At 62.6% G+C, this 26,677-nt stretch overlaps 1 protein-coding gene across 7 annotated transcripts in view; it reads right to left on the bottom strand.

Annotated features, from left to right (window-relative positions):
- LOC127488697 (nuclear factor 1 C-type-like) overlaps positions 1-21,747 on the bottom strand; it is a 186,526-nt gene extending 164,779 nt beyond the window's left edge. For 3 of the 7 annotated variants that reach the window (XR_011384414.1, XM_070063930.1, XM_070063931.1), the window contains exon 1: positions 21,470-21,747. Coding sequence is in view for 3 of the 7 variants with exons in the window: in XM_070063930.1 (XP_069920031.1) it covers positions 21,470-21,566 (97 nt within the window). In the remaining 4 variants the exon portion in view is untranslated. Of the gene's footprint in view, positions 1-477; positions 21,338-21,469 lie in introns of those variants that run through there. The other 4 variants (XM_070063929.1, XR_011384415.1, XR_011384413.1 and 1 more) reach the window with 4 other exon arrangements.
- Between the last annotated feature and the right edge of the window lie 4,930 nt (positions 21,748-26,677).

Below are 26,677 nucleotides of genomic sequence, written 5' to 3' on the forward strand. Positions count from 1 at the left end.
CTGGCTAGAGTCAGCTCAGGCCAGTCTCTCTAGACCCCAGGGCCGGAAGGGGGAAGCTTGGACTCGTGTATCGACCCCAGGGCTGGAAGGGGTAAGCTTGGACTCGTGTCTCGACCCCAGGGCTGGACAGGGGCAGCTCGGGCCTGTCTCCTTCTTCTCCATGGCGGGGGAAGGGGGGTGGCCTGGGCTCTTTTCCCTAGTCCGCAGGGCTTGCCAGGGTTGGTTCGGGCCCATGTCTTGACACCACGGCAGGCAGGGACGACCTGGGCCCATCTCCCTAGACCCAATGCCATCAGGGGGCAACTCGGGCCTGTCTCCTTAGACCCCAGGGCTGGCAAGAGGCAGGTTGGGCCTGTCTCCATCTTCTCCAGAGCCGGGGCAGGGGGTTGCCTGGGCCCATCTCCCTAGACCCAAGTACTAGCCGGGAGCAGCTCAGGCCTGTCACACTCTACTCCCGGGGGGGGGGGGGGGGGGGGGACTGGGCCTGTCTCACTAGAACCCTGCGCTGGCTAGGGGCAGCTCGGGCCCATCTCCCTAGACCCAAGGGCCAGCCGGAGGCAGCTCTGGCCTGTCTCCCTGGAACCCAGGGCCGGCTAGGAGCAGCTTGGGCCTTTCTCCCTCTTCTCCAGGGCAAGGGGAGGGGAGCCTGGGCCAGTCTCCCTAGACCCCAGGGCATGCTGGGGTCGGCTCAGGCCTGTGTCTTGACTCCAGGGCTGGCATATGTGACCCGGGCCCATCTCACTAGAGCCAAGGGCCCACAGGGGGCAACTCGGACCTGTCTCCCTAGACCCCAGGGCTGGCGAGAGAGCTTGTGCCTGTCTCCCTCTTCTACAGGGCCGGGGGTGTGGCTGGAGCCAGACTCCATAGACCCCAAGGCTGACTGGGGGCAGTTCGGGCCCATGTCGATTCCAGGGCCGGCAGGGGCTCCCGGGCCAGTCTGCCAAGACCCAAGGGATGGCTGGGGCCAGATCGGGCCTGTCTCCCTAGACTCCAGGGCTAGCCAGTAGGGGCTTAGGCCTGTCTCCTGACCCCAGGGCTGGACAGGGGCAGCTTGGGCCCATATCCCTAGACCCCAGGGCCGGCCAGAGAGCTTGGGCCTGTCTCCCTCTTCTACAGGGACTGGAGGACGGCTGGGGCCCAACTCCATAGACATCAGGGCTGGCCGGGGGCAGCTTGGGCCCATATCTTGACTCCAAGGCTATCAGGGGTGACCTGGGCCGGCTCCCTAGAACCCATGGCCTGCGGGTTACTTCGAGCCCATCTCCCTAGAGCAGGGCTGGCTGGTTAAGGGCTTAGGCCTGTCTCCTGACCCCAGAGCTGGACAGGGGTAGCTTGGGACCATATTCGTAGACCCCAGCGCCAGCCAGAGAGCTTGGGCCTGTCTCCCTCTTCTACAGCACTAAAGGGCCAGGGGGGTGGCTGGGGCCAGACTCCATGGACCAAGTGCTGGCCCGGGACAGCTCGGGTCCATGTCTCAATCCCAGGGCCCGGGCCCATTTCCTTAGACTCCAGGGCCAGCAGGGTGCAACTTGGTCTCGTGATCAATTCCAGATCGCACTGTGGGAGGCCTTAGCCCGGCTCCCTAGACAAAAGGGCCAGCCAGGGGCAGCTTGAGCCCGAGTATCGACTCCAGGGCCAGCCGTGGTGCTGCTTGGGTCCATGTCTGGACTCCAAGGTCGGCTGGGGACAAGCCCATGCCCGGCTCCCTAGACCCCATGGCTGGCCAGGGGCAGCTCTGGCCTGTCTGCCTCTTCTCAAGGACTGCCGGGTGAGGCCCAGGCAAGACTCCCTAGACCTCAGGTCTGCCGGGGCATTTCAAGCCCATCTCCCTAGACCGCAGGGCCGGCAGGGGGAGGCTCTGTCCAAAACCCTACACTTAGGGCTGGCCGGTAGAGGGCTTAGGCCTGTCTCCTGACCCCAGAGCTTGACAGGGGCAGGGGCAGCTTAGGCTCGTCTCCCTAGATCCCAGGGCCAGCTGGGGACAGCCAAGGCCCGGCTCCCTAGACTCCTGACCTGGTCGGTGGGGGGTTTAGGCCTGTCTCCTGACACCAGGGCTGGCTGTGGGAAGCTCAGGCCTGTCTCCCAAGACCCCAGGGCAGGCCAGGGGCAGCTCGGTCCAAAATCCCTACACTCCAGGGCTGCCCAGTGGGGGCCTTAGGCCTGTCTCCTGACCCCAGGGATGGACAGGAGCAGCTTGGGCACATCTTTCTAGACCCCAGGGCTGGCCAGAGAGCTTGGGCCTGTCTCCCTTTTCTACAGGGCCTGGGGGGGGGGGGTGGCTGTGGCCGAACTCCATAGACCCCAGGGCTGGCCGGGGGCAGTTCGGGACTGTGTCTGGACTCCAGGGCCGGCAGAGTGTGGCCCGGTACATTTTCCATAGACTCCTGAGCCGGCAGGGGGCAGCTCGAGCCCGTGATCAACTCCACATCCCACCAAGGGAGGCCCGGGCCCGTCTCCCTAAACTAAAGGGCCGGCCAGCGGCAGCTCAGGCCTGTGTCTGCACTCGTGGGACTGCAGGGGAGCTAGGGCCCGTGTCTAGACTCCAGCGCCAGACGAGGGCTACTCAACCCAGTCCCCCTAGACCCCAGGGCTGGTTAGGGGCAGCACGGGCCTGTCTGCCTCTTTTCCAAGGCTGGGGGGGATGGCCTGAGCCCATCTCACTAGAACCCAGGGCTGGCCGGGGACATCTCGGGCCTGTCTTCCTAGACCCCAGGGCCGGTCAGAGGCAGATTGGGCCTGTCTCCCTCTTCTACAGGGCCGGGGTGGGGTGTCTTGGGCCGGACTCCATGGACCCCAATGCTGGCCGGGGACAGTTCGGGTCTATGTCTCAATCCCAGTGCCAGCCAGGTGCGGCCCGGGCCTATTTCCTTAGACTCCAGGGCCAGCAGGGGGCAACTTGGGCCCATGATCAATTCCAGATGCCTCTGGGGGAGGCCTTGGCCCGGCTCCCTAGAAAAAAGGGCTAGCCAGGGGACAGCTCAGGCCCAAGTATCGAATCCAGGGCCAGCCGGGGTGTAACTCGGGCCCATGTCAGGACTCCAGGGTCAGCTGGGGACAGCCCTGGCCCAGCTCCCTAGACCCATGGCTGGCCAGGGGCAGCTCTGGCCTGTCTGCCTCTTTTCCAGGGCTGCGGGGGGAGGCCTAGGCCTGACTCCCTAGACCTCAGGTCTGCCGGGGCAGCTCAGGTCCATCTCCCTAGTCCGGAGGGCCGGCAGGGCGAGGCACTGTCCAAAATCCCTACACTTTGGGCTGGCTGGTAGGGGGCTTAGGCCTGTCTCCCTTTTCTACAGGGCTTGGGGCAGTGGTTTGGGCCCGACTCCATAGACCCCAGGGCTGGCTGTTGGAAGCTCGGGCCCGTGTCTCAACTCCAGGTCCAGCCGGGATGCAGTTCGGGCCTGTGTCTGGACACCAGGTTTGCCTGGGCCGGCCCAGGCCCACTCCCTGTAACCCAGGGCTGGCCGGGGACAGCCCAGGCCTGTTTGCCTCTATTCCAGGGCTGGGGGGTCAGCGGGGGTGGCCTGGCCCTTCTCCCTAGACAACAGGGCTGCTGGGGGCAACTCGGGCCCGTCTCCCTAGATCCCAGGGACGGCTTGGGGCGGCTCTTGCCCGTCTCCCAAGACTCCTGTGCTGGTCAGTGTGGGGTTTAAGCCTGTGTCCTGACACCAGGGCTGGCTGTGGGAAGCTCGGGCCTGTCTCCCTAGACCCCAGGGCCGGCCAAGGACAGCTCGGTCCAAAATCCCTACACTCCAGGGCTGCCCAGTGGGGGCCTTAGGCCTGTCTCCTGACCCCAGGGCTGGACAGGAGCAGCTTGGGCATGTCTTTCTAGACTGCAGGGAGCAGACCAAGCTCCCTAGACCCCAGGGCCAGCCAGAGAGCTTGGGCCTGTCTCCCTCTTCTACAGGGCCAGGATGGGGGGTGTCTTGGTTCGGACTCCATGGACCCCAGTGCTGGCCGGGGACAGCTCGGGTCCATGTCTCAATCCCAGTGCTGCCCGGGGGTGATCTGGGCCCATTTCCTTAGACTCCAGGACCGGCAAGGGGCAGCTAGGGCCCATGATCAAATCCAGATCCTGCCGAGGGAGGCCCTGGCCCAACTTCTTAGACCCCATGGCTGGCCGGTGGCAGCTCGGGCCTGTCTGCCTCTTTTCCAGGACTGCGGGGGGCCCAGGCCCATCTCCCTAGACCTCAGGTCTGCTGGGGCATTTCAGGCCCATCTCCCTAGACCACAAGGCCGGCAGGGGAGGCTAGGTTCAAAATCCCTACACTTAGGGCTGACCGGTAGGGGGCTTAGGCCTGTCTCCTGACCCCAGGGCTTGACAGGAGCAGGAGCAGCTTGGGCCCATCTCTCTAGACCTCAGGGCTGGCCAGAGAACTTGGGCTGGTCTCCCTTTTCTACTGAGCTTGGGGCGGTGGTTGTGGCCCAACTCCATAGGCCCCAGGGCTGGCTGTTGGAAGCTTGGGCCGGGTGCAGCTCGGGCCTGTGTCTGGACACCAAGGTTGGCTGGGGCCGGCCCAGGCCCACTCCCTAGACCCCAGGGCTGGCCAGGTACAGCTCAGACCTGTCTGCCTCTTTTCCAGGGCTGGTGGGGGCGGCCTGGACCCTTCTCCATAGTCAACAGGGCTGCCGGGGGCAACTCAGGCCCATCTCCCTAGATCCCAGGGCCGGCTGGGGGCAGCTTGTGCCTGTCTCTCTAGACTTCTGTGCTGGTCGGTGGGGTGTTTAGGTCTGTCTCCTGACCCCAGGGCTGGATAGGAGCAGCTTGGGCTCGTCTTTCTAGACCCCAGGGCCAGCCAGAGAGCTAGAGCCTGTCCTCCCCTTCTCCAGGGCCAGGGGGGAGGGGGCTGGACCTGTCTCCCTAGACCCCAGGATTGCTGAGGTTGGCTCGGGCCCGTGTCTTGACTCCAGGGGCGGCCAAGGGCAGATCCGGCCCGTCTCCCTAGACTCCAGGGATGGCCAGTGCTGGGCTTAGGCCTGTCTCCTGACACCAGGGCTGGCCGTGGGCAGCTCGGGCCAGTCTCCCTAGACCCCAGAGCCAGCCAGGAGCAGCTCGGTCGAAAATCCCTACACTCCAGGGTTGGCCGGTGGGGGGCTTAGGCCTATCTCCTGACCCCAGGGCCTACCGGGGGAAGCTTGGGCATGTCTTTCTAGACCCCAGGGCCGGCCAGAGAACTTGGGCCTGTATCCCTCTTCTACTGGGCTGATGGCAGTGGCTTGGGCCTGACTCCATAGACCCCAGGGCTGACCGGGGGCAGCTCGGGCCAGTCTCCCTATACCCCAGTGCTGGCTGGGGGTAGCTCGGGTCCGTCTCGCGACTCCAGGGCCAGCTGGGGGCAGATTGGGCCTGTATTCCACTTCTCCAGGGCCGGGATGGGCGGCGGTTACCTGGGCCCATCTCACTAGATCCCCAGGGCTGGCCAGGGGCAGCTCAGACCTGTCTTCCTCTTCCTCAGGGCCCGAGCGAGGGGCAGCCTGGGCCCGTCTTCCTAGACCCCAGGACCGGAAGGGGGCTGCTCGGGCCCGTGTCTCAAACTCAGGACTGGCCAGGGGTAGCTCAGACCAAGCTCCCTAGACCCCAGGGCCGCCAGGGGTAGCTTGGGCCTGTCTTCCTCTTCTCCAAGGCCAGAGATGGGGGAGTCCAAGCCTGTCTCAATAGCACCCAGGGCTGGCTGGGGGTGGCTCAGGACCCGCGTCTTGACTCCAGGGTCGGCTGGGGACCACCCAGGCCCGGTTCCCTAGACCCCAGGGTTGGCTGGGGGCAGCTCGGTCCTGTCTGCCACTTTTCCAGGACTTCGGGGGGACGGCCCGGACTGGTCTCCCTAGACCCCAGGGCCAGCTGGGGGCAGCTCATGCCCGTCTCCGTAGACTCCTGGTCTGGCCGGTGGGTGCTTAGGCCTGTCTCCTCACCCCAGGGCTGGGCGGGGGCAGCTCGGGCCTGTCTCCCTAGACCCCAGGGCCAGCCAGAGAGCCAGGGCCTGTCTCCCTCTTCTCCAGGGCCGGGAGGGGGGGCCTTGGCCTGTCTCCCTAGATCCCAGGGTTGCTGTGGACGGCTCGGGTCCGTGTCTTGACTCCAGGGCCACCCAAGGGCAGATCCAGCCAGTCTCCCTAGACTCCAGGGCTGGCCGGTGCTGGGCTTAGGCCTGTCTCCTGACCCCAGGGCTCACCGGGGGCAACTCGGGCCCATGTCTACTACAGGTTGACCGAGGACACCCAGGCCTGTCTCCCCAGACTCCAGGGCTGACCGAGGGCAGCTTGGGCCAGTTTCCCTGTACCCCAGTGCTGGCTGGGGGCAGCTCGTGCCCGTCTTCCAAGACTCCTGTGCTGGTCGATGGGGGCTTAGGCCTGTCTCCTGACACCAGGGCTGGCCGTGGGCAGCTCGGGCCAGTCTCCCTAGACCCCAGGGCTGGCCAGGAGCAGCTCGGTCGAAAATCCCTACACTCCAAGGTTGGCCGGTGGGGGCTTAGGCCTATCTCCTGACCCCAGGGCCTGCAGGGGGAAGCTTGGGCATGTCTTTCTAACCCCAGGGCCGGCCAGAGAACTTGGGCCTTTATCCCTCTTCTACTTGCCTGGGTTGGTGGTTTGGACCAACTCCATAGACCCCAGGGCTGACCGGGGGCAGCTCGTGCCCGTGTCTGGACTCCAGTTTGATCCGGGACACCTGGGCATGTCTCCCCAGACTCCAGGGCTGACCGGGGCAGCTTGGCCCAGTCTCCCTATACCCCAGTGCTGGCTGGGGGTAGCTCGGGCCCATCTCTCAACTCCAGGGCCAGCTGGGGGCAGATTGGGCCCATCTCCCTCTTCTCCAGGGCTAGGGGTATCGGGGGTTGCCCGGGCCCGTCTCACTAGACCCCAGGGCTGGCCAGGGGCAGCTCAGACCTGTCTTCCTCTTCCTCAGGGCCCGAGCGAGGGGCAGCCTGGGCCCGTCTTCCTAGACCCCAGGACCGGAAGGGGGCTGCTCGGGCCCGTGTCTCAAACTCAGGACTGGCCAGGGTAGCTCAGACCAAGCTCCCCAGACCCCAGGGCCACCAGGGGTAGCTTGGGCCTGTCTTCCTCTTCTCCAAGGCCAGAGGGGGGGCAGCCCAAGCCTGTCTCACTAGCACCCAGGGCTGGCTGGGGATGGTCCAGGACCCGCATCTTGACTCCAGGGTCGGCTGGGGACCACCCAGGCCCGGTTCCCTAGACCCCAGGGTTGGCCGGGGCAGCTCGGTCCTGTCTGCCACTTTTCCAGGACTTGGGGGGGACGGCCCGGACTGGTCTCCCTAGACCCCAGGGCCAGCTGGGGGCAGCTCATGCCCGTTTCCGTAGACTCCTGGTCTGGCCGGTGGGTGCTTAGGCCTGTCTCCTCACCCCAGGGCTGGGCGGGGGCAGCTCGGGCCTGTCTCCCTAGACCCCAGGGCCAGCCAGAGAGCCAGGGCCTGTCTCCCTCTTCTCCAGGGCCTGGGGGTGGAGGGGCCTTGGCCTGTCTCCCTAGATCCCAGGGTTGCTGTGGACGGCTCGGGTCCGTGTCTTGACTCCAGGGCCACCCAAGGGCAGATCCAGCCTGTCTCCCTAGACTCCAGGGCTGGCCAGTGCTGGGCTTAGGCCTGTCTCCTGACACCAGGGCCTGCTGAGGCAACTTGGGCCTGACTCCCTAGACCCCAGGGCTGGCCAGAGAGCTTGGGCCTGTCTCCCTCTTCTACTAGCCTGGGAGCGGTGGCTTCGACCCGACTCCATAGACCCCAGGGTTCACCAGGGGCAGCTCGGGCCCGTGTCTGGACTCCAGGTTGACTTGGGACACCCGGGCCTGTCTCCCCAGAATCCAGGGCTGCCTGGGGGTAGCTTGGTCCAGTCTCCCTATACCCCAGTGCTGGCTGGGGGTAGCTCGGGCCCATCTCTCAACTCCAGGGCCAGCTGGGGGCAGATTGGGCCTGTCTTCCTCTTCTCCAGGGCCAGGGGGAATGGCCAGGGTCCGTTTCACTAGACCCCAGGGCTGGCTGGGGGCAGCTCAGGCCTGAATTCCTCTTCTTCAGAGCCCGGTCGAGCGGCAGCCTGGGCCCGTCTTCCTAGACCCCAGGGCCGGAAGGGGGCTACTTGGGCCCCTGTCTCAAACTCAGGGCTGGCCAGGGGTAGCTCGTGCCTGTCTCCCTAGGCCCCAGGGCGGGCTAGGGGCAGATTGGGCCTCTCTCCCTCTTCTCCAAGGCCGGGGCAGGGTGCTGGCCCAGGCCCTTCTCCCTGGAGCCCAGGGCAGCCGGGCACAGCTGGGTCCAAAATCCCTACACTTAGTGCTTAGGCCTGTCTCCTGACCCCAGGGCTTGACAGGGGCAGCTTGGGCCCATAACCCTAGCCCCAGGGCCGCCCAGAGAGCTTGGGCCTGTCTCCCTTTTCTACAGGGCCTGGGGGGGTGGCTGCAGCCCAACTCCATAGACCCCAGGGCTGGCCGGGGGCAGCTTGTGCCCATGTCTCAATCCCAGGACGGCTGGATGCGGACTGGGACCTTTTCTGTAGACTCCTGAGCCAGCAGGGGGCAGCTAGAGCCCATGATCAACTCCACATCCCACCAGGGGAGGCCCGGGCCCATCTCCCTAAACTAAAGGGCCGGCTCGGGGCAGCTCAGGCCTGTGTCTGGACAACTAGGACTGCAGGGGGCAGCTAGGGCCCCCGTCTGGACTCTAGGGCCGGACAAGGGCCACTCAGGCCAGTATCCCTAGACCCCAGGGCCGATTAGGGGCAGCACGGTCCTGTCTGCCTCTTTTCCGAGTGTGAGGGGTGGCCCGAGCCCATCTCACTAGAACCCAGGGCTGCCAGGAACATCTCAGGCCAGTCTCCCTAAACCCCAGGGCCGGCCAGAGGGCTTGGGCCTGTCTCCCTCTTCTACAGTGCAGGGGGGTGGGGTGGCTGGACTCGAATCCATAGATCCCAGGGCTGGCCAGAGGCAGGTTGGGCCTATCACCCTCTTCTCCAGGCCCGGGGTGGGGCGGGGGGAGGCGGGCGGCCCGGGCCTGTCTCACTAGAACCCAGCGCTGGCCGAGGACAGCTAGGGCCCATCTCCCTGGACCACAGGGCCAGCTGGGGGCAGCTCGTGCCCTTCTTCCTAGACTCCTGAGCTGGCCGGTGGGGGACTTAGGCGAGTATCCTGACCCCAGGGCTGGCTAGGGGCAGCGCGGGGCTGTCTCCCTAGACCCCAGGGCCAGCCAGAGAGCTAGGGCCTGTCTCCCACTTCTCCAGGCCAGGGGCGGGGGTGCTGGTCTGTCTTCCTAGACCCCAGGATTCCTGGGGGTTTCAAGGGCCCATGTCTTAACGCCAGGGCCGGCCAAGGGCAGATCCAGCCCATCTCCCTAGACTCCAGGGCTCATTGGTGCTGGACTTAGGCCTGTCTCCTGACCCCAGGGCCTGCCCTGGGCAGCTTGGGCCTGACTCACTAGACCCCAGGGCCGGCCAGAGAGCTTGGGCCTGTCTCCCTCTTCTACAGGGACTGGAGGACGGCTGGGGCCCAACTCCATAGACATCAGGGCTGGCCGGGTGCAGCTTGGGCCCGTGTTGTGACTCCAAGGCTGTCAGCGGTGGCCTGGGCCCGGCTTCCTAGACCCCATGGCTGGCCGGGTTACTTTGAGCCCATCTACCTAGACACCAGGGCTGGCCAGTGGAGGGCTTAGGCCTGTCTGCTGACCCCAGTGCTGGACAGGGGTAGCTTGGGACCATATTCTTAGACCCCAGCGCCAGCCAGAGAGCTTGGGACTGTCTCCCTCTTCAATGGGCCGGGGGAGGGGTGTGGCTGGGGTCGGACTCCATGGACGCCAGTGCTGGCCGGGGACAGCTCAGGTCCATGTCTCAATCCCAGGGCCCAGACCCATTTCCTTAGACTCCAGAGCCAGCAGGGGGCAACTTGGGCCCATGATCAATTCCAGATCCTGCTTGGTAAGGCCCTGGCCCCACTCCCTAGACAAAAGGGCCACCCAGGGACAGCTCCGGCCCGAGCATTGATGCCAGGGCCAGCCGTGGTGCAGCTCAGGCCCATGTCAGGACTCCAGAATTGGCTGGGGGCAGCCCTGGCCCGGCTCCCTAGACCCCATGGCTGTCCGGGGGCAGCTCGGGCCTGTCTGCCTCTTTTCCAGGGCTGCGGGGAGAGGCCCGGGCCCGACTCCTTAGACCTCAGGTCTGCCGGGGCATTTCAGGCCCATCTCCCTAGACCGCAGGGCCGGCAGTGGGAGGCTGTGTCCAAAATCCCTACACTTAGGGCTTGCCGGTAGGGGGCTTAGGCCTGTCTGCCTTTTCTACAGGGCTTGGGGCAGTAGTTTAGGCCCGACTCCATAGACCCCAGGGCTGGCTGTTGGAAGCCCGGGCTGGTGCTCGACTCCATGTCTGGCCGGGGTGCAGCTCAGGCCTGTGTCTGGACACCAAGGTTGGCTGGGGCTGGACCAGGTCCACTCCCTAGACACCAGACTGGCCGGGGACAGCTCAGGCCTGTTTGCCTCTATTCCAGGGCTGGGGGGTGAGGGGGCGGCCCGGGCCCTTTTCCTAGACAACATGGCTGCCGGGGGCAACTCGGGCTCATCTCCTTAGTTCCCAGGGCCGGCTTGGGGCGGCTCTTGCCCGTCTCCCAAGATTTCTGTGCTGGTGGGTGGGGTGTTTAGGTCTGTCTCCTGACACCAGGGCTGGCCGTGGGCAGCTTGGGTCTTTCTCCTTAGACCCCAGGGCCGGCCAGGAGCAGCTCGGTCCAAAATGCCTAAACTCCAGGGCTGGCCGGTGGGTGCTTAGGCCCGTCTCCTGACCCCAGGGCCTGCTGGGGGCAGCTTGGGACTGACTCCCCAGACCCCAGGGCCGGCCAGAGAGCTTGGGCCTGTCTCCCTCTTCTACAGGGCCAGGGTGGGGGATGCCTTGGGCCGGACTCCATGGATCCCAGTGCTGGCCGGGGACAGCTCAGGTCCATGTCTCAATCCCAGTGCCGGCCGGGTGTGGCCCAGGCCCATTTCCTTAGACTCCAGGGCCTGCCGGGGGCAGCTTGGGCCCGTGATCAATTCCAGATGCCTCTGGGGGAGGCCCTGGCCCGGCTCCCTAGACAAAAGGGCCTACTGAGGGCAGCTGCAGCCCGTGTTTAGACTCCAGGGTCGGCTGTGGACAGCCCTGGCCCGGCTCCCTAGACCCCATGGCTGGCGGGGGCAGCTCGGGCCCATCTCCCTAGACCCCAGGGCCAGCTGGGGGCAGCTCGTGCCTTTCTTCCTAGACTCCTGGGCTGGTCGGTGGGGGACTTTGGCGAGTACCCTGACCCCAGTGCTGGCCGAGGGCAGCTTGGGGCTGTTTCCCTAGACCCCAGTGCCAGCCAGAGAGCTAGTGGCTGTCTCCCTCTTCTCCAGGGCTGGGGGGGCAGGGGGCGGCTGGGCCTGTCTCCCTAGACCCCAGGATTGCTGGGGGTGGCTCGGGTCCATATCTTGACTGAAGGGCCAGCCAAGGGCAGATCCGGCCCGTCTCCCTGGACTCCAGGGCTGGCCGGTGCTGGGCTTAGGCCTGTCTCCTGACACCAGGGCCTGCCCTGGGCAGCTTGGGCCTGACTCCCCAGACCCCAGGGCTGGCCAGAGAGCTTGGGCCTGTCTCCCTCTTCTGCAGGGACTGGAGGATGGCTGGGTCCCGACTCCATAGACCCCAGGGCTTACCGGGGGCAGCTTGGGCCCGTGTCGTGACTCCAAGACTGTCAGGGGTGGCCCGGGCCCGGCTTCCTAGACCCCATGGCTGGCCGGGTTACTTTGAGCCCATCTCCCTAGACACCAGGGCTGGCCGGTGGAGGGCATAGGCCTGTCTGCTGACCCCGGTGCTGGACAGGGGTAGCTTGGGACCATATCCTTAGACCCCAACGCCGGCCAGAGAGCTTGGGCCTGTGCCTAATTTACAGGGCCGGGGCAGGACGCTGCTGCGGCCGGACTCCATAGACCCCATTTCTGGTTGGGGACAGCTCGGGTCCATGTCTCAATCCCAGGGCCCATTTCCTTAGACTCCAGGGCCGGCAGGGGGCAGCTTGGGCCTGTGATCAATTCCATGTCCCACCAGGGGAGTTCCTGGCCCGGCTCCCTAGATAAAAGGGCCAGCTGGGGGCAGCTCAGGTCGGAGTATCGACTCCAAGGCCAGCCGAGGTGCAGCTCAGGCCCGTGTCTGGACTCCAGGGTCAGCTGGGGACAGCACATGAGTGGCTCCCTAGACCCCATGGCTGTCCGGGGGCAGCTCGGGCCTGTCTGCCTCTTTTCCAGGACTGTGGGGGGGAAGCGCGGGCCCATCTCCCTAGAACTCAAGTCTGCCAGGGCAGCTCAGGCCCATCTCCCTAGACCACAGAGCCTGCCGGGGGAGGGTCTGTCCAAAATCCCTACACTTAGGGCTGGCCGGTAGAGGGCTTAGGCCTGTCTCCTACCCTAGGGCTTGACAGGGGCAGGGGCAGCTTGGGCCCGTCTCCCTAAATCTCAGGGCCAGACAGATAACTTGGGCTGGTCTCCCTTTTCTACAGGGCTTGGGGCGGTGGTTGTGGCCCGACTCCATAGACCCCAGGGCTGGCCGTTGGAGCTCTGGCCCATGTCTCGACTCCAGGTCCGGCCAGGGTGCAGCTCAGGCCTGTGTCTGGACACCAAGGTTGGCTGGGGCCGGCCCAGGCCCACTCCCTAGACCCCAGGACTGGCCAGGGACAGCTCAGGCCTGTCTGCCTCTTTTCCAGGGCTGGTGGGGGCGGCCTGGACCCTTCTCCATAGTCAACAGGGCTGCCGGGGGCAACTCAGGCCCATCTCCCTAGATCCCAGGGCCGGCTGGGGACAGCCCAGCTCCCTAGACTCCTGTGCTGGTCGGTGGGGTGTTTAGGTCTGTCTCCTGACCCCAGGGCTGGATAGGAGCAGCTTGGCACCTCTTCTAGACCCCAGGGCCGGCCAGAGCTTGGGCCTGTCTCCCTCTTCTACTGGGCAGGGGGTGGTGGCTTGGGCCCAACTCCCTAGACTCCAGGACTGACTGGGGGCAGCTCGGGCCCATGTCTGCAGTCCAGGGCCAGCAAGGGGCAGCTGTGGCCTGTCTGCCTCTTTTCCAGGGCTGCGGGGAGTGGCCTGGGCCCATCTCCCTAGAACTCAGGTCTGCCGGGGCAGCTCAGGCCCATCTCCCTAGTCCTCATGGCTGGCCGGGGGAGGCTCTGTCCAAAATCCCTACACTTAGGGCTGGCCGGTAGGGGGTTTAGGCCTGTCTCCTGACCCCAGGGCTTGACAGGGGCAGCTTGGTCCCGTCTCTCTTACCTCAGGGCCAGCCAGAGACCTTGGGCTGGTCTCCCTTTTCTACAGGACTGCGGGGTATGGCTGTGGCCCAATTCCATAGACCCCAGGGCTGGCCAGGGGCAGTTCGGGCCCGTGATCAACTCCACATACCACCCGGGGAGGCCCGGGCCCATCTCCCTAAACTAAAGAGCCGGCCGGAGGCAGCTCAGGCCTGTTTCTGGACTCCAGGGCCTGCAGGGGCAGCTAGGGCCCGTGTGTGAACGCCAGGGCCGGCGGGAGGCAACTCAGGCCAGTCTCCCTAGACCCCAGGGCAGGCTAATGGCAGCATGGGCCTCTCTGCCTCTTTTTCAGGGCTGGGTGCGGGGGGGCGGCACGGGCCTTTCTCCCTAGACCACAGGGCTGCCAGGGACACTCGGACCTGTCTCCCTAGACCCCAGAGCCGGCCAGGGGCAGCTTGGGCCTGTCTCCCTCTTCTCCAGGGCTGGGTTGTGGCAGACCAGACCCATCTCACTAGACCCGAAGGCTTGCCAGGGCAGTTCAGGCCCGTGTGTAGAACCCAGGGCTGGCTGGGGGCGGCTCGGGCCCGTCTCCTGACTCCAGGGCCAGCCAGGGGAGGCCCGTCACGTCTCCCTAGACTCCAGGGCTGGCTGGGGGCAGCTCGGGTTCGTGGCTCTACCCCAGGGTTGCCCAGGGGCAGCTCAGGCCTATATCCTTAGACCCCAGGGCCGGCCAGGGGTAGGTTGGGCCTGTCTTCCTCTTCTCCATGGCCTTGGGGGGGTTGCCCGGGCCCGTCTCCCTAAACCACAGGGCTGGATGGGGGAGGCTCAGGCCAAGCTCCCTAGACACCAGGGCCACAAGGGGCAGATTGGGCCTGTCTTCTACTTCTCCAGCGCCAGAGGAGGGAGAGGCCCTAGCCTCTAACTAGAACCCAGGGCTGCCCAGGGGCAGCTCGAACCTGTCTCCATCTTCTATGGGGCTGAGGGCAGGGGGAGCCCGGGCGTGTCTCACTAGACCCTAGGGCTAGCTGGGGGCAGCTCAAAACCCCTGTCTTGACCCCAGGGTCGGCTGGGGACAGCCCAGGCCTGGCTCCCTAGACCCCAGGGTTAGCCGGGGGCAGTTCTGTCCTGTCTGCCGCTTTTCCAAGACTTAGTGGGTGGCAGCCTGGACCAGTCTCCCTAGACCCCAGCGCCAGCTGGGGGCAGCTCATGTCCATCTCCCTAGACTCCTGGCCTGGCCTGTGGGGGCTTAGGCCTGTCTCCTGACCCCAGGGCCTGCCGGGGGCAGCTTTGGCCTGACTCCCTAGACCCCAGGGCTGGCCAGAGAGCTTGGGCCTATCTCCCTTTTCTACAGGGCTTGGGGCAGTGGCTTGGACCCGACTCCATAGGCCCCAGGGCTGACCATTGGAAGCTCGGGCCTGTGTCTCGACTCCAGGTCTGGCCAGGGTGCAGCTCGGGCCTGTGTCTGGACACCAAGGTTGGCTGGGGCCGGCCCAGGCCCACTCCCTAGACCCCAGGGCTGGCCAGGTACAGCTCAGACCTGTCTGCCTCTTTTCCAGGGCCCAGGGGGGTGGGCGGCCTGGGCCCTTCTCCCTGGACAACAGGGCTGCCGGGGGCAACTCGGGCCTGTCTGCCTAGATCCCTGGGCTGGCTGGGGGCAGCTCGTGCCTGTCTCCCTAGACTCCTGTGCTGATAGAGGGGGGTTTAGGCCTATCTCCTTACACCAGGGCTGGCTGTGGGCAGCTTGGGCCTGTCTCCCTCTTCTCCAGGGCCAGGGTAGGGCGGTCCAGACCCGTCTCACTAGACCCCAGGGCCGGCCAGGGGCAGCTCGGTCCAAAATCCCTACACTCCAGGGCTGGCCGGGGGTGGCTCGGGCCCGTCTCCTGACTCCAGGGCCAGCCGGGGGAGGCCCGTCAACGTCTCCCTAGACTCCAGGGCTGACTGGGCGCAGCTCGGGCTCATGTCTCAACCCTAGGGTTGCCCATGGGCAGCTCAGGCCAGTCTCCCTTTACGCCAGGACCACAAGGGGCAGCTCGGGCCTGTCTCCGTCTTCTACAGGGCTGGGGGTGGGGGTGTCCCGGGCCTGTCTCACTAGACCCCAGGGCTGGCTGGGGGTGGCTCAGGACCCACTTCTTGATTCCAGGGTCAGCTGGGGATGGCCCAGGCCCAGCTCCCTAGACCCCAGGGTTGGCCGGGGCCAGTTCGGTCCTGTTTGCCGCTTTTCCAGGACTTGGAGGGGCGGCCTGGACCAGTCTCCCCAGATCCCAGGGCCAGCCAGGGGCAGCGCGTGCCCAGCTCCCTAGACCCCAGGGCTGGCAGTGGGCTTGGGCCTGTCTGCCTCTTTTCCAGGGCTGGGGGGTGGCTGTCCATGGCCTGTCTCCCTAGACCACAGGGCTGCTGGGGGCCCATCTCCCTAGACCCCAGGGCTGGCAGTGGGCTTGGGCCTGTCTGCCTCTTTTCCAGGGCTGGGGGGTGGCTGTCCATGGCCTGTCTCCCTAGACCACAGGGCTGCTGGGGGCAGCTTGGGCCCATCTCCCTAGACCCCAGGGCCGGCCAAGGACAGCTCATGCCCATCTACCTAGACTCCTGGGATGGCCGGTGGGGGGTTGAGGTCTGTCTCCTGACTCCAGAGCGGTTCGTGGGCAGCTTGTGCCTGTCTCCCTCTTCTCCAGGGCCAGAGCGGGGCAGCCCAGGCCCATCTGTCTAGACCACAGGGCCAGAAGGGGGCAGCTCGGGCCCGTGTCTCGAACTCAGGGCTGGCAGGGTATAGCTGGGGCCAAGCTCCCTAGACCCCAAAGCCACCAGGGGCAACATGGGCCTGTCTTCCTCTTCTCCAAGGCTGGAGGGGGTGCGGCCCGGGCCAGTCGCACTAGAATCCAGGGCTGGCCAGGGGCAGCTTGGGCCCATCTCCCTAGACCCCAGGGCCAGCCATAGGCTACTTAGGAATGTCTCCCTCTTCTCCAGGGCCAGGGGAACGGCCCAGGCCCGTCTCCCTAGACCCCAGGGCTGGCCAGAGAGCTTGGTCCTGTCTCCCTCTTCTACAGGGCCTGGGGGTGGGGTGGCTGGGCCCGATTCCATAGACCCCAGGGCTGGCCAGAGGCAGTTTGGGCCTGTCTCCCTCTTGTCCAGGGCTGGGCAGGGTGGCCTGAGCCTGTCTCCCTAGACCCCAGGGACAGCCAGGAGCAGCTTGGGCCTGTCTGCCTCTTCTCCAGGGCCAGGCGGGGGTGGCCCGGGCCCATCTCCCTAGACCCCAGGGCTTGCCGGGGGCAGCTTGGCCCCATCTCTCTAGACCCCAGGGCCAACCAAGGGCAGCTCAGGCCCATGTCTTGATTCCAGGGCCGGCCAGGTAGCAGCTCCGTCCCGTGTCTCGACTCCAGAGCTGGCTGGGGTCAGCTCAGGCCAGTCTCTATAGACCCCAGGTCAGGAAGTGGACAGCTTGGGCCTATGTCTCAACCCCAGGGCTGGCCCGGGGCAGCTGAGGCCTGTCTCCCTAGACCCCAGGACTGGCCAGAGGCAGAGGCAGGTTGGGCGTGTCTCCCACTTCTCCATGGCCGGGGTGGCGGGAGGGGGTTGCCCAGCCCGTCTCCCTAGACCCCAGCGCCAGCCAGGGGCAACTTGAGCCCTTGTCTCGACTCCAGGGCTGGATGGTTGCAGAGCAGTCCCTTTACTCTAGACCCCAGGGCCAGCCAGGGGCAACTTGGGCCTGTGTCTTGACTCCAGGGCTGGCTGGGGGCAGCTCTGTCCCATCTCCCTAGACCTCACGGCTGGCTGGGGGCAGCATAGTCTCGTCTCCCTAGAACCCAGGGCCAGCCAGGTGCAGCTCAGGCCCGTATCTTGACTCCACAGTTGGCTAGGGGCAGCTCAGACCTGTCTCCCAAACCCCAAGGCCTGCCAGGGGCAGCGCCGGCCTGAGTCTCGTCCCCAGGTCTGGCTGGGGGCAGCTCGGGCCAGTCACCCTAGACCCCAGTGCTGGCAGGAGACAGCTTGCGACTGTCTCCCTCTTTTCCAGGGCCGAGCCGGGGGGCTGCCCAGGCCATCTCCCTAGACCTCAGGGCTGGATGGGGTGGCTCAGGCCTGTGTCCTGACACGAGGGCCAGCAGGGGCGCCCTGGGCCAGTCTCCCTAGACCCCAGGGCCTCCGGGGCCTGATCCGGCCCATCTCCCTAGACACCAGGGCTGGCCGCTGAGGGGCTTCGGCCTGTCTCCTGACCCCAGGGCTGGCCAGAGAGCTTGGGCATGTCTCACTCTTCTGCAGGGCCTGGAGGATGGCTGGGGCCCGACTCCATAGACATCAGGGCTGGCCAAGGGCAGCTTGGGCCAGTGTCTTGACTCCAAGGCCGGCAGGGGTGGCCCAGGCCCAGCTTCCTAGACCCCATGGCCAGCCGGGGCCAGATCGGGCCCGTCTCCTTAGACTCCAGGGCTGGCTGGATTGGGCTTAGGCCTGTCTCCTGACCCCAGGGCTGGACAGAGGCAGCCTGGTCCCTACTCCCTAGGTCCCAGGGCTGGCCAGAGAGCTTGGTCCTGTCTCCCTCTTCTACAGGGCCGGGGCGGGGGTGGCTGGGCCCGATTCCATAGACCCCAGGGCTGGCCAGGGGCAGGTTGGGCCTGTCTCCCTCTTGTCCAGGGCTGGGCAAGGTGGCCCGAGCCTGTCTCCCTAGACCCCAGGGACAGCCAGGGACAGCTTGGGCCTGTCTGCCTCTTCTCCAGGGCCAGGCGGGGGTGGCCCGGGCCCATCTCCCTAGACCCCAGGGCTGGCCGGGGGCAGCTTGGCCCCATCTCTCTAGTCCCCAGGGCCAGCCAAGGGCAGCTCAGGCCCGTGTCCTGATTTCAGGGCCAGCAGGGGTCAGCTTGGGCCCCTGTCTCTACTCCAGGGCTGACCGGAGTCAGCTTGGGCCTGTGTATCGGACCCAGGGCCAGCCGGGTGCAGCCCGGCCCCTTTTCCCTAGACTCCAGGGCCAGCAGGGGACAGATCTGGCCTGTTATCAATGCCAGATCCCACCGGGGGAGGCCCAGGCCCGTCTCCCTAGACTAAAGGGCTGGCTGGGGGCAGCTCTGGCCCCTGTCTCATCTTAGGGCCTGCGGGGGGGCAGCTCAGTCCTGTGTCTGAACTCCAGGGCCAGCAGGGGTCACTTGGGCCCGTGTCTCTACTCCAGGGCTGACCAGAGTCAGCTTGGGCCTGTCTCCCTCTTCTCCAGTGCCCGGGGACAGGGAGGTGTAGCCCAGGCCCGTCTCCCTTGAACCCAAGGCTGGCCGGGAGCAGCTCGGGCCTGTCTCCCTCTTCTTTTGGGACTGTCTCCCTAGACTAAAGAGCCAGTCAGGGGAAGCTTGGGCCCGTGTCTCAACTCCAGGGCCTGCTGGGGGCAGCTCAGGCCCTTGTCTCAACTACAGGTCTGGCTGGGGCAGCTCTGTCCCGTCTTCCTAGACACCAGGGCTGGCTGGGGCAGCTCTGTCCCGTCTTCCTAGACACCAGGGCTGGCTGGGGACAGCTCTGTCCAGTCTCCCTAGACACCAGGGCTGGCTAGGGGCAGCTCAGGCCCGTCTCCCTAGACCCCAGGACCAGCCAGGGACAGCTCTGGCCCGTGTCTTGACTCCAGGGTTGTTTGGGGGCAGCTAGGCCCATCTCCCTAGACATCAGGGCCGGCCGGGGCAGCCCGAGTCTCAACCCCATGGCTTGCCGGGGGCAGCTTGAGTCTATCTCCCTAGACCCCAGGGCTGGCCAGAGGCTGCTTAGGCCTGTCTCTCTCTTTTCCAGGGCTATGGGTGGGTGGCCCGGGCCATCTCCCTAGACTCCAGTGCCAGCCTGGGACAGCTTGAGCCCGTGTCTTGACTCCAGGGCCTGCCAGGGGCAGCTTGGGCCTGTCTCCCTCTTCTCCAGGACTGGCTAGGGCAGCCTGGGCCTGTCTCCCTAGACCCCATGGCTGGCCGGAGGCGGCTTGGGCCCATCTCCCGCACCCGAGGCCCAGAGGGGTGCAGCAGGGTCTGGCCACGGCCTCAGGGACCCCCCTCACATGACCTGGAGCTTCTGGGCTGGCTTCTCTGTGCATCTGAGACCCCCTCCCCAACAACACAGCAGGGGCAAAAGCTCTGGGGTCCCCTCCTACGGTCTCAGGCCCAGGGTACCCAAAGGCAGACAGGTTGGGGGACACGTGGGCCCTGGAGTCACTCACTTCCCTGCTCTGAGCCCCTCCATGGAGCAGGGTTTCCCCCCAGGCCACTGGGCCTGGGGCACAGGGTAGGGGTAAGGCAAGTTCCAGCCAAAGGCTGTGTGAGTCCAGGAGAAGCCAGCCTGGGCTGTAAGTCCCCGGAGCCCTGGCGGTGGCCGGCGGTGGAGGCAGGCAGGCTCGCCTCTCCTCTCCCTGTGCCCCCCAGGCTGGCCTCTCTGCCCAGCTCTCCGCCCCTCTCCGGCCAGCCTCTAGGCCAGGCCCTGAGAGGGTGTCCGCTGCCCAGGGTCACACAGCTGGCCCTTTGCACACACTCTTGTGGCATCTGCGCCCCGCCGTCCTGGGGGCCGCCTGTCATGAGGGTGTTTGGTAACTTCCAAACTGTTGTGCGGGGCAGGGCAGGGCGGGCTGCTGTAGGTCTGTGTAGGCCTTGCTCCCTAGCTCTAATCTCGCCCAGGGCACTTGGTCTGGGGCTACGGAGGGGGAGGGGAGCAGGGGCCTGTCCAGGCCTGGGGGCAGAAGCCTTGGTTTGTGGTCTGAGCCCCTTATGGCTTCCAGGGAGGGGATTAAGTGCCTACTGTATGCCAGGCCCTGGGCATGGCCCGTTCACCCCCAGGGGAGTCTTCACAGGATACAGTTGCCCTCCCCTACCTCACAGGTGAGTAGGCAAGGAAAGCCAGTTCCTTCAAGCCCGCTGTGGCTATGGCGGGATTTGAATCTGGGGCCAGCTTCCTGGCAGTTCAAGGGAAGCTGGTTCCTGGCCTGGGTGTGAGAGGGGGCAGGGCAGGGCAGGCAGGGGCCACCAAGCTGTGATCAGGGTTCCCAGCTGGAAAAGTATAGAAGGGGGGTGAGGGGCTTCCAGGGCCAGGCGGGACCCTCGCATGGCGAGATGTGCCCCATGGCAGGCTGTGCATAATGCCAGCACCCACAGCTCTGGCTCCGTGATTCCATGCTCCACTTCCCATCCGGGCCCCAGCTGATGGCCCAGGTGCCTGGGCCACTGCACCTGCGTGGGAGCCATGGATGGAGCTCCTGGCTTTGGCCTGGCCCTGCCCCAGCCATTCTGGGAGTGACCAGTGGACAGAACACCTCTACCCCTCTCTCTCTCCTCTCTCCCCAGCACCCCCCCTTTCAGATAAATCATAACTGTATCCTGAAAACACTCAGAATGGCCCAGGCCGGCCCGGGGCTCCGTCCCCCTGAGCTCCCAGAGCTGTGACATCTGGATCCTCATTCCTGTAGCCCTCGGACTCCTGGGGCCTGAGACCCCTGCACCCCCGGTGCTGCCCCGCGGCCCCTCTAGCCCTGACCACGCGGCCAGGGTTTCTCTGGAGGGCTAACCGCGGGTCCCACAAGGGAGCCCCGATTCCCTCCGGCTTCGGGGGAGGCAGCTCCCCAAGGCGGTGGGGGGGAGGCGCCTGGTATGTGCGGGGTGGGGGGGGGGGGAGGACAGAGGTTCCACTGTACTGGGGCCAGAGCCTGAGGGGAAGGGAGGAGCGCTGGGTGCCCTGGCCTAGTGGCAGGGAGGGTCGGCCGCGGAGGGACCCAGGCGCCGGCAAGGCCACCGGGGTTGGGCAGGCCCGAGACTGGCTGGAGGTCCAGGGGGCTGGGACTCCTGCACCCCGCCTCCCTGTCAGTCCAAGGTGCCACTTCACCCGCCGCTCCCAAATGCGAAACCCCGAGGGTGGGAAGCGCATCGCCCCGGGGGCCTGGCAGGAGCCAAGGAGGAGGAATCTGCGGCCGCCCGAGGACCCCTGCCCGCGGCGCCCCGCCCCCTCCCCCGCCCGCCTGCCACCCGCACTCCCGGGTCCGGGCTGCTGGCTGGCCGGGTCGCAGATCTTTGAGGGGGTCCTGAGGATTGAGATGCAGCGGGTAGCGGATGGCCATGTGCGGGAAGTAAGTGGACGCCATCTGCTGCAGGATGTACGTGGTGGGGAAGTGCAGGGCGGAGGACGGGTGCGGGCTCCAGGCGATGCCTGCGGGGCGGGACGGTCAGCGCTGGGCTTGGGCCCAGCGCTCGGCCCTGGCCCCGGTCCCCCCGCGCCTGTATGTGCGCTCTGCCCCTGGCTCCCCCGCCCAGCCCCCGCCCCGCTCCGCCCCGCGCTCACCGCTGTGCACCACGATCACAGGCCGGTGGTGCTGCGTGAAGCTGGACAGGCGCGGCGAGTCCTGGGGCGAGGGGCTATTGAATGGCGACTTGTCCATCTCCGTCTTCTTCACGGGCGACTAGATGCCTGCGCAGGACGGGGACGCCGCTGGGCCGCGAGGAACCCCAGGACCCTCGCGTGTCGGCTGCTCACTACCCAGCCGCCGGCCTCAGCTGGGAGCTCCGCCCCCCGCGAGTCTCCCCGAGGGCGGGGCAACTCCAGCCCGAAACCGCCCCCGACCCGCCCTGTGGGACCCCAGGGTCTGTGCCCTAAGCCCGCCCTGCCAGGTCCCTTCCGTCCTTGGCCACCTCCCCCTCCCCAGTCAAGGGCCTGCCCGTCGCCCCCAACACCGCCCCCCCGCTGGGAGGGGCGTCACGGGGACGTTCCCGGGGCCCAAGCCTTTGGGAGTAAGGGCTGAGCCACTCCCGGGGGTCCCATGGCCTACCTGGTGCCACTGCCCGGGGGTCTGGTGTTCCCTGGGGGGGCGGGGGACCCTAGGGGAGAGGAAGCTGGGCTGGTCCTGCAGGCTGCACGTGTGCACCCGTGTGTGCATCCGTGTGTGCCTGCGTGTACCTGTGTGCACCCGTGTGCATCCCTGTGTGTGCACCCGTGTGCGTGCGTGTGTACCTGTGTGTGTGCGTGTATGTGTGCGGACACTCGCTCACAGGATCTCCCAACAGAGTTTCCATGAGTGGAAGCAACGTCAGGAACCCACTGGGCCCGACCAGGGCTGGGGGAGCTGGGCGGGAAGCAAGGGATGAGGAGGGCGGGGCGGGGGCCAGGGGAGGGGCGGCGCGGGTGGGAGCAAGCCTGCAGTCCTCAGAGTTGACCAAGGGGAGTGGCAGGAAAGGGCTCCTCTGAGCCTTCCCGGAACTGCTGGGGGGCCTTCCCAGTCGTCCCTGAGGCTAGGGTCCTGGAGGCCCCGGTGGGATGGTCAGGGGGCCCAGGGGGCCGGAACCAACGCCCTCTCCCTCCTGCGTTTCTCCCTTGAGCTTCCTGAGCCTTTATTCCCAGTTCCCCTTCCTCAGTGACCAGGACTCCTGCTAGGAATTCTCTAGGGGAGGGCTTCGCCTGTGTCCCCGCCTCTGCGCCCCTGGGCCCTGAGCCTGCTTGGGGGACCCGGATGGAGCTCCTGGCTCCTGGGTGCAGCCTTGCCCCATCCTGGTCCCTCTCTCTTTCCCTCCCTCTCTCGCTATCTCATTAAATAGATAAATAAACCTTTAAAAAGTTTATATTTGTCATAATCACCAATATCTTTGGAAAAGTTTTTAAGTATTGGGAAGCTGTCAAGATTATAATGATGGATAGGGGCTGGCTGTTAGGAAACTGGCACAGTGGGCCAAATGGCCCAGCTACCTGAACCAGGCTCCACCCCCATCCTAATGGGATTGGCTGCTGCTGCTTCCCTGCCCGCCCTCAGGCAAAGTTTTAAAAGGGCCTGTTCCTGAACAAGTGCTCTCTCTTGCCTCTTCTCTCCTGCTCTCTCTGGGTTCTTCTCTCTAGCCTCCTCCTCTGGTCTCTTGGCTCTGCTCTCCTCTCTCCTCTTCTCTGCTCTATCTTCTCGCCTTGCTAGCTACTCTCCTCTCTGTCTCTCTCTCACACAGTCTCCCTCTTTTTCCTTCGCCGCCCCTTCACTCCGGTCTGTAGGTGTTCCCCAATAAACCCTTTCCCTTACTCCAGTGTCCAGTGTGCTTTGCGACAGCTAACATTAAGATATAACACTGGCGCTGTGGCTCAATTGGTTAATCCTCCATCTGCGGTGCCCACATCCCATATGGGCACCGGATTCTGTCCTGGTTGCTCCTCTTCCAGTCCAGCTCTCTGCTCTGGCCCTGGAGGGCAGTGAAGGATGGCCCCAGTGCTTGGGCCCTGAACCCGCATGGGAGACCAGGAGGAAGCACCTGGCTCCTGGCTTCGGATCCACGCAGTGCCGGTTGTAGCAGCCATTTGGGGAGTGAACCAACAGAAGGGAGACCTTTCTCTCTGTCTGTCTCTCTCTCACTGTCTATAACTCTACCTGTCAAATAAATTTCTAAAAAAGATGGATAAAAATTCTCCAAAAAATTCAAACTTTAGCTTTAAAGCTCAAATTTAATCAGTTGCAGAATATATTTTCAGTTATTTTATTACATTTTAAAAATGTATTTGAGGGTCAGAGGATCAGAGAGAGATTTAGAGAGAGAAAGAAAGAGAGAGAGAGTAGGCTGAAGCTAGACTGGTCCAAAGCCATGAGCCAGGAATTCAGATCCGAGTCCCTCATGTGGATGGCAGGAAGCTAATTATTTCAGTCATTTCAGGGTCCTCACTAGCAGGAAGCTGGAGTCAGGAGCCAGAACTGGGTATAGAACTCAGGTACTCTGACACTAACTGGCATCTTAACCACTGGGCCAAAAGTTTACCCCTTGGTTATTTTTCTTGATGTGTCAGGAACTCTGCAAAACATGGGATGACATGCAGTGTTCCAGTGTGCCCCTTAGAGTTGAACATGAATTTCCTAAAATTTTGACCAGCAGAGACAAGTTCAGCTGGCTACATCCTTTTATCTTGCCACATGGACTATCATAGTTTTTTTTCTTTGAAATTATATTACACTATTAACTCTTTCTTGTACTTGTAGTCATTTTAGTTTCTTGCCTCCTCCCTTTATGCTTTTATTAGATTTAATTTGCCATTAAGCTACAGGCTATATATGCAACATGCTATGTTTAATTCTTTTGTATTTCACCTAGTTTTCTCATTTGTTATAATATATTTAAAAAAATTATTTGGAAGGCAGAGTGAAGGAAGGAAGTGGGGAAGAATCTTCCATCCACTGGTTTACTCCCCAGATGGCCAGGGCTGGGCCAAACTGGGTTTCCCATGTTGGTGTTGGGTGGGGGGCAAGCACTCAGGCTGCCTTCTGCTGCTTTCCCAGGAGCATAACAGGGAGCTGGATGGGAAGCAGAGCAGGCAGGATTTGAATAGGCACTCAAGCCTTCACTGTGCTCAGTCGTCTTTAGGGTGTTTCTGTAATTTCCTTAAAATTTGAAACTCAAACTGATTTTTCTCTCATACCAAAAATACCCTCCTTCTTCTGACCCCAACATTTAGTTGGCTGTTAAGTTTTTTTGTTTCTGTAATTTCCTTAAAATTTGAAACTCAAACTGATTTTTCTCTCACACCAAAAATACCCTCCTTCTTACTGATCCCAAGATTTAGTTGGCTGTTAAGTTTTTTTGACTTATTATTTCCCAGAAAAATTGCCTCCTTTTCCTTCCATCCTCAAGATCATATTTGTTACCCCTCTGTCCTATTTGCCTCTTATTGACAATACTCATCTCCTCCATGCAAATGTTGCCCTGTCTTCAGGGCATTCATTCCACTGTATGGGTTTACTTACAATTTTGGTAATTAGTACAATAGTAAGCTATAGTTAGCATTTTCTGACATGGTATATATTATCCTTGAAATTGTAGGTTCTTGACTTACAGAGATTAGAGTATGAAAGACTTTTAGGATCATCTGACCAAATGCTCTACAGAAGAGAAAACAAAAGCACCAGCAACTGTTCCTATGACTTCCCAAGGCTGGTATCTTGCCTTTTTCACCTACCTTTGCCCAGTGCCACTGGGAAATAGGCATAAATGAGTGCAAACTACACATCAGGGCTTATCAGCAGGTGTGAAGTCCTTTATAATTTACAGCCTTTATAATGTACACTATTCCATTTTCTAGTGCAGTCTACATGTGCTTGGTATCATAGATATTAAAATCAACCATGATTAGCACTCAGGTTTCATGTGAATACTTATGAAATAATCCTTTAATTTATTATTGTAGATTAAAACTGATTTTTCACATGTATCCATCTTTCCTTCTTAATTTGCTTTATTTGGGGCCATGGCATGAAGGGTTAAGCTGCCGCTGGCAATAACGGCATCCTATATGGGTGCCAGTTCAAATCCTGGCTGCCCCACTTCCAATCCTGCTCCCTGCTAATGCACCTTGGGAAAGCAGTAGAAGATGGTCCAAATCTTTGGACCCCTGCACCCATGAAAGAGACCTGGAGGAAGCTCCTGCCTCCTGGATTTGGCCTAGCTGAGCCCTGGCCATTGCAAGCCATTTGAGGAGCGAACCAGTGGTTGGACGATCTCTCTCTCTCTCTTTCTCGCTCCCTTTCTCTCTCTGTAACTCTTTCAAATAAATAAAAAATAAATCTTTAAAAATTGCTTTATTTGTAGATGCTACAAAGGCAAATTTAAGAGCAATATTTGAATTCCAAGTCATTAGAATTTGAAATACGTATGCTTTCTACATGGACACTGGCATTTATGTGAAAGAATTTTGATCCACCAGAAGATATTATCAAATAATTATAGTGATACTATTGAAACTTCTGCTCGCTCTAAAAATCACTCTGTGGTTGAGAACTGAGTGCTGATGAGGCCAAAGTTTCTGCTCTTTCCTGATAAGACAGTGGGCACAGGAAGCACTTTATCAGGTACCTCCCTAGGCTACAGTTTCAAAAATAAGAGAAAGGAATCTAGGCCAGAGAGGACAGAGGAGTGTTTGAATCTCTTGTTGATTCATTAACATAATCTCCAGAGTATATCAGAAATCTCCAGCATGTTCTTTTCATAAATGAGAAGAGCTCAGCATTTTCCATTGTTATGAAACTCCGTCTTCTAAGGGAACAATCAGTAAGGAACTGAATGCTTTTTACTTATTTCTTACTGGTTGTATTTTCAGTTTAGTGATGAACATTCTTTTTAAAAATTTATAATTGAGTAATCATGCATCTTATACACTTATGGGATATCATGTGATAATCTAATGCATTTATATGATTTTAGTGATAAAATCAGGATAAACAGCATTTCTATCTCCTGATGCGTTTATCATTTCTTTGTCCTTGCAGTCAACAAATTCTTCTCTTCTAGTTCTTTATAAGACCTATAAGAGGTTCTAAATATTTCAAATACTACAGTAATATAGAACACTAGAATTTATTCCTCATATCTAACTGTATTTTGGTACACCCCCCTCCCCCCCAGTAATCCCTATTCTGTTGACTATTTTCTCCTTCTTGTGGGGTTTACATGTTCATGTTTTCATGATGGTAGTTTTCTTCCCTTTCTGTCTGCAGGACTCCCTGAAGCAGCCTTTGTAAGGGTGGTCTGGTGGTGATAA

The sequence above is a fragment of the Oryctolagus cuniculus genome, chromosome 19 (genome assembly GCF_964237555.1).
Source record: "Oryctolagus cuniculus chromosome 19, mOryCun1.1, whole genome shotgun sequence".
Classification (NCBI taxonomy): domain Eukaryota; kingdom Metazoa; phylum Chordata; class Mammalia; order Lagomorpha; family Leporidae; genus Oryctolagus; species Oryctolagus cuniculus.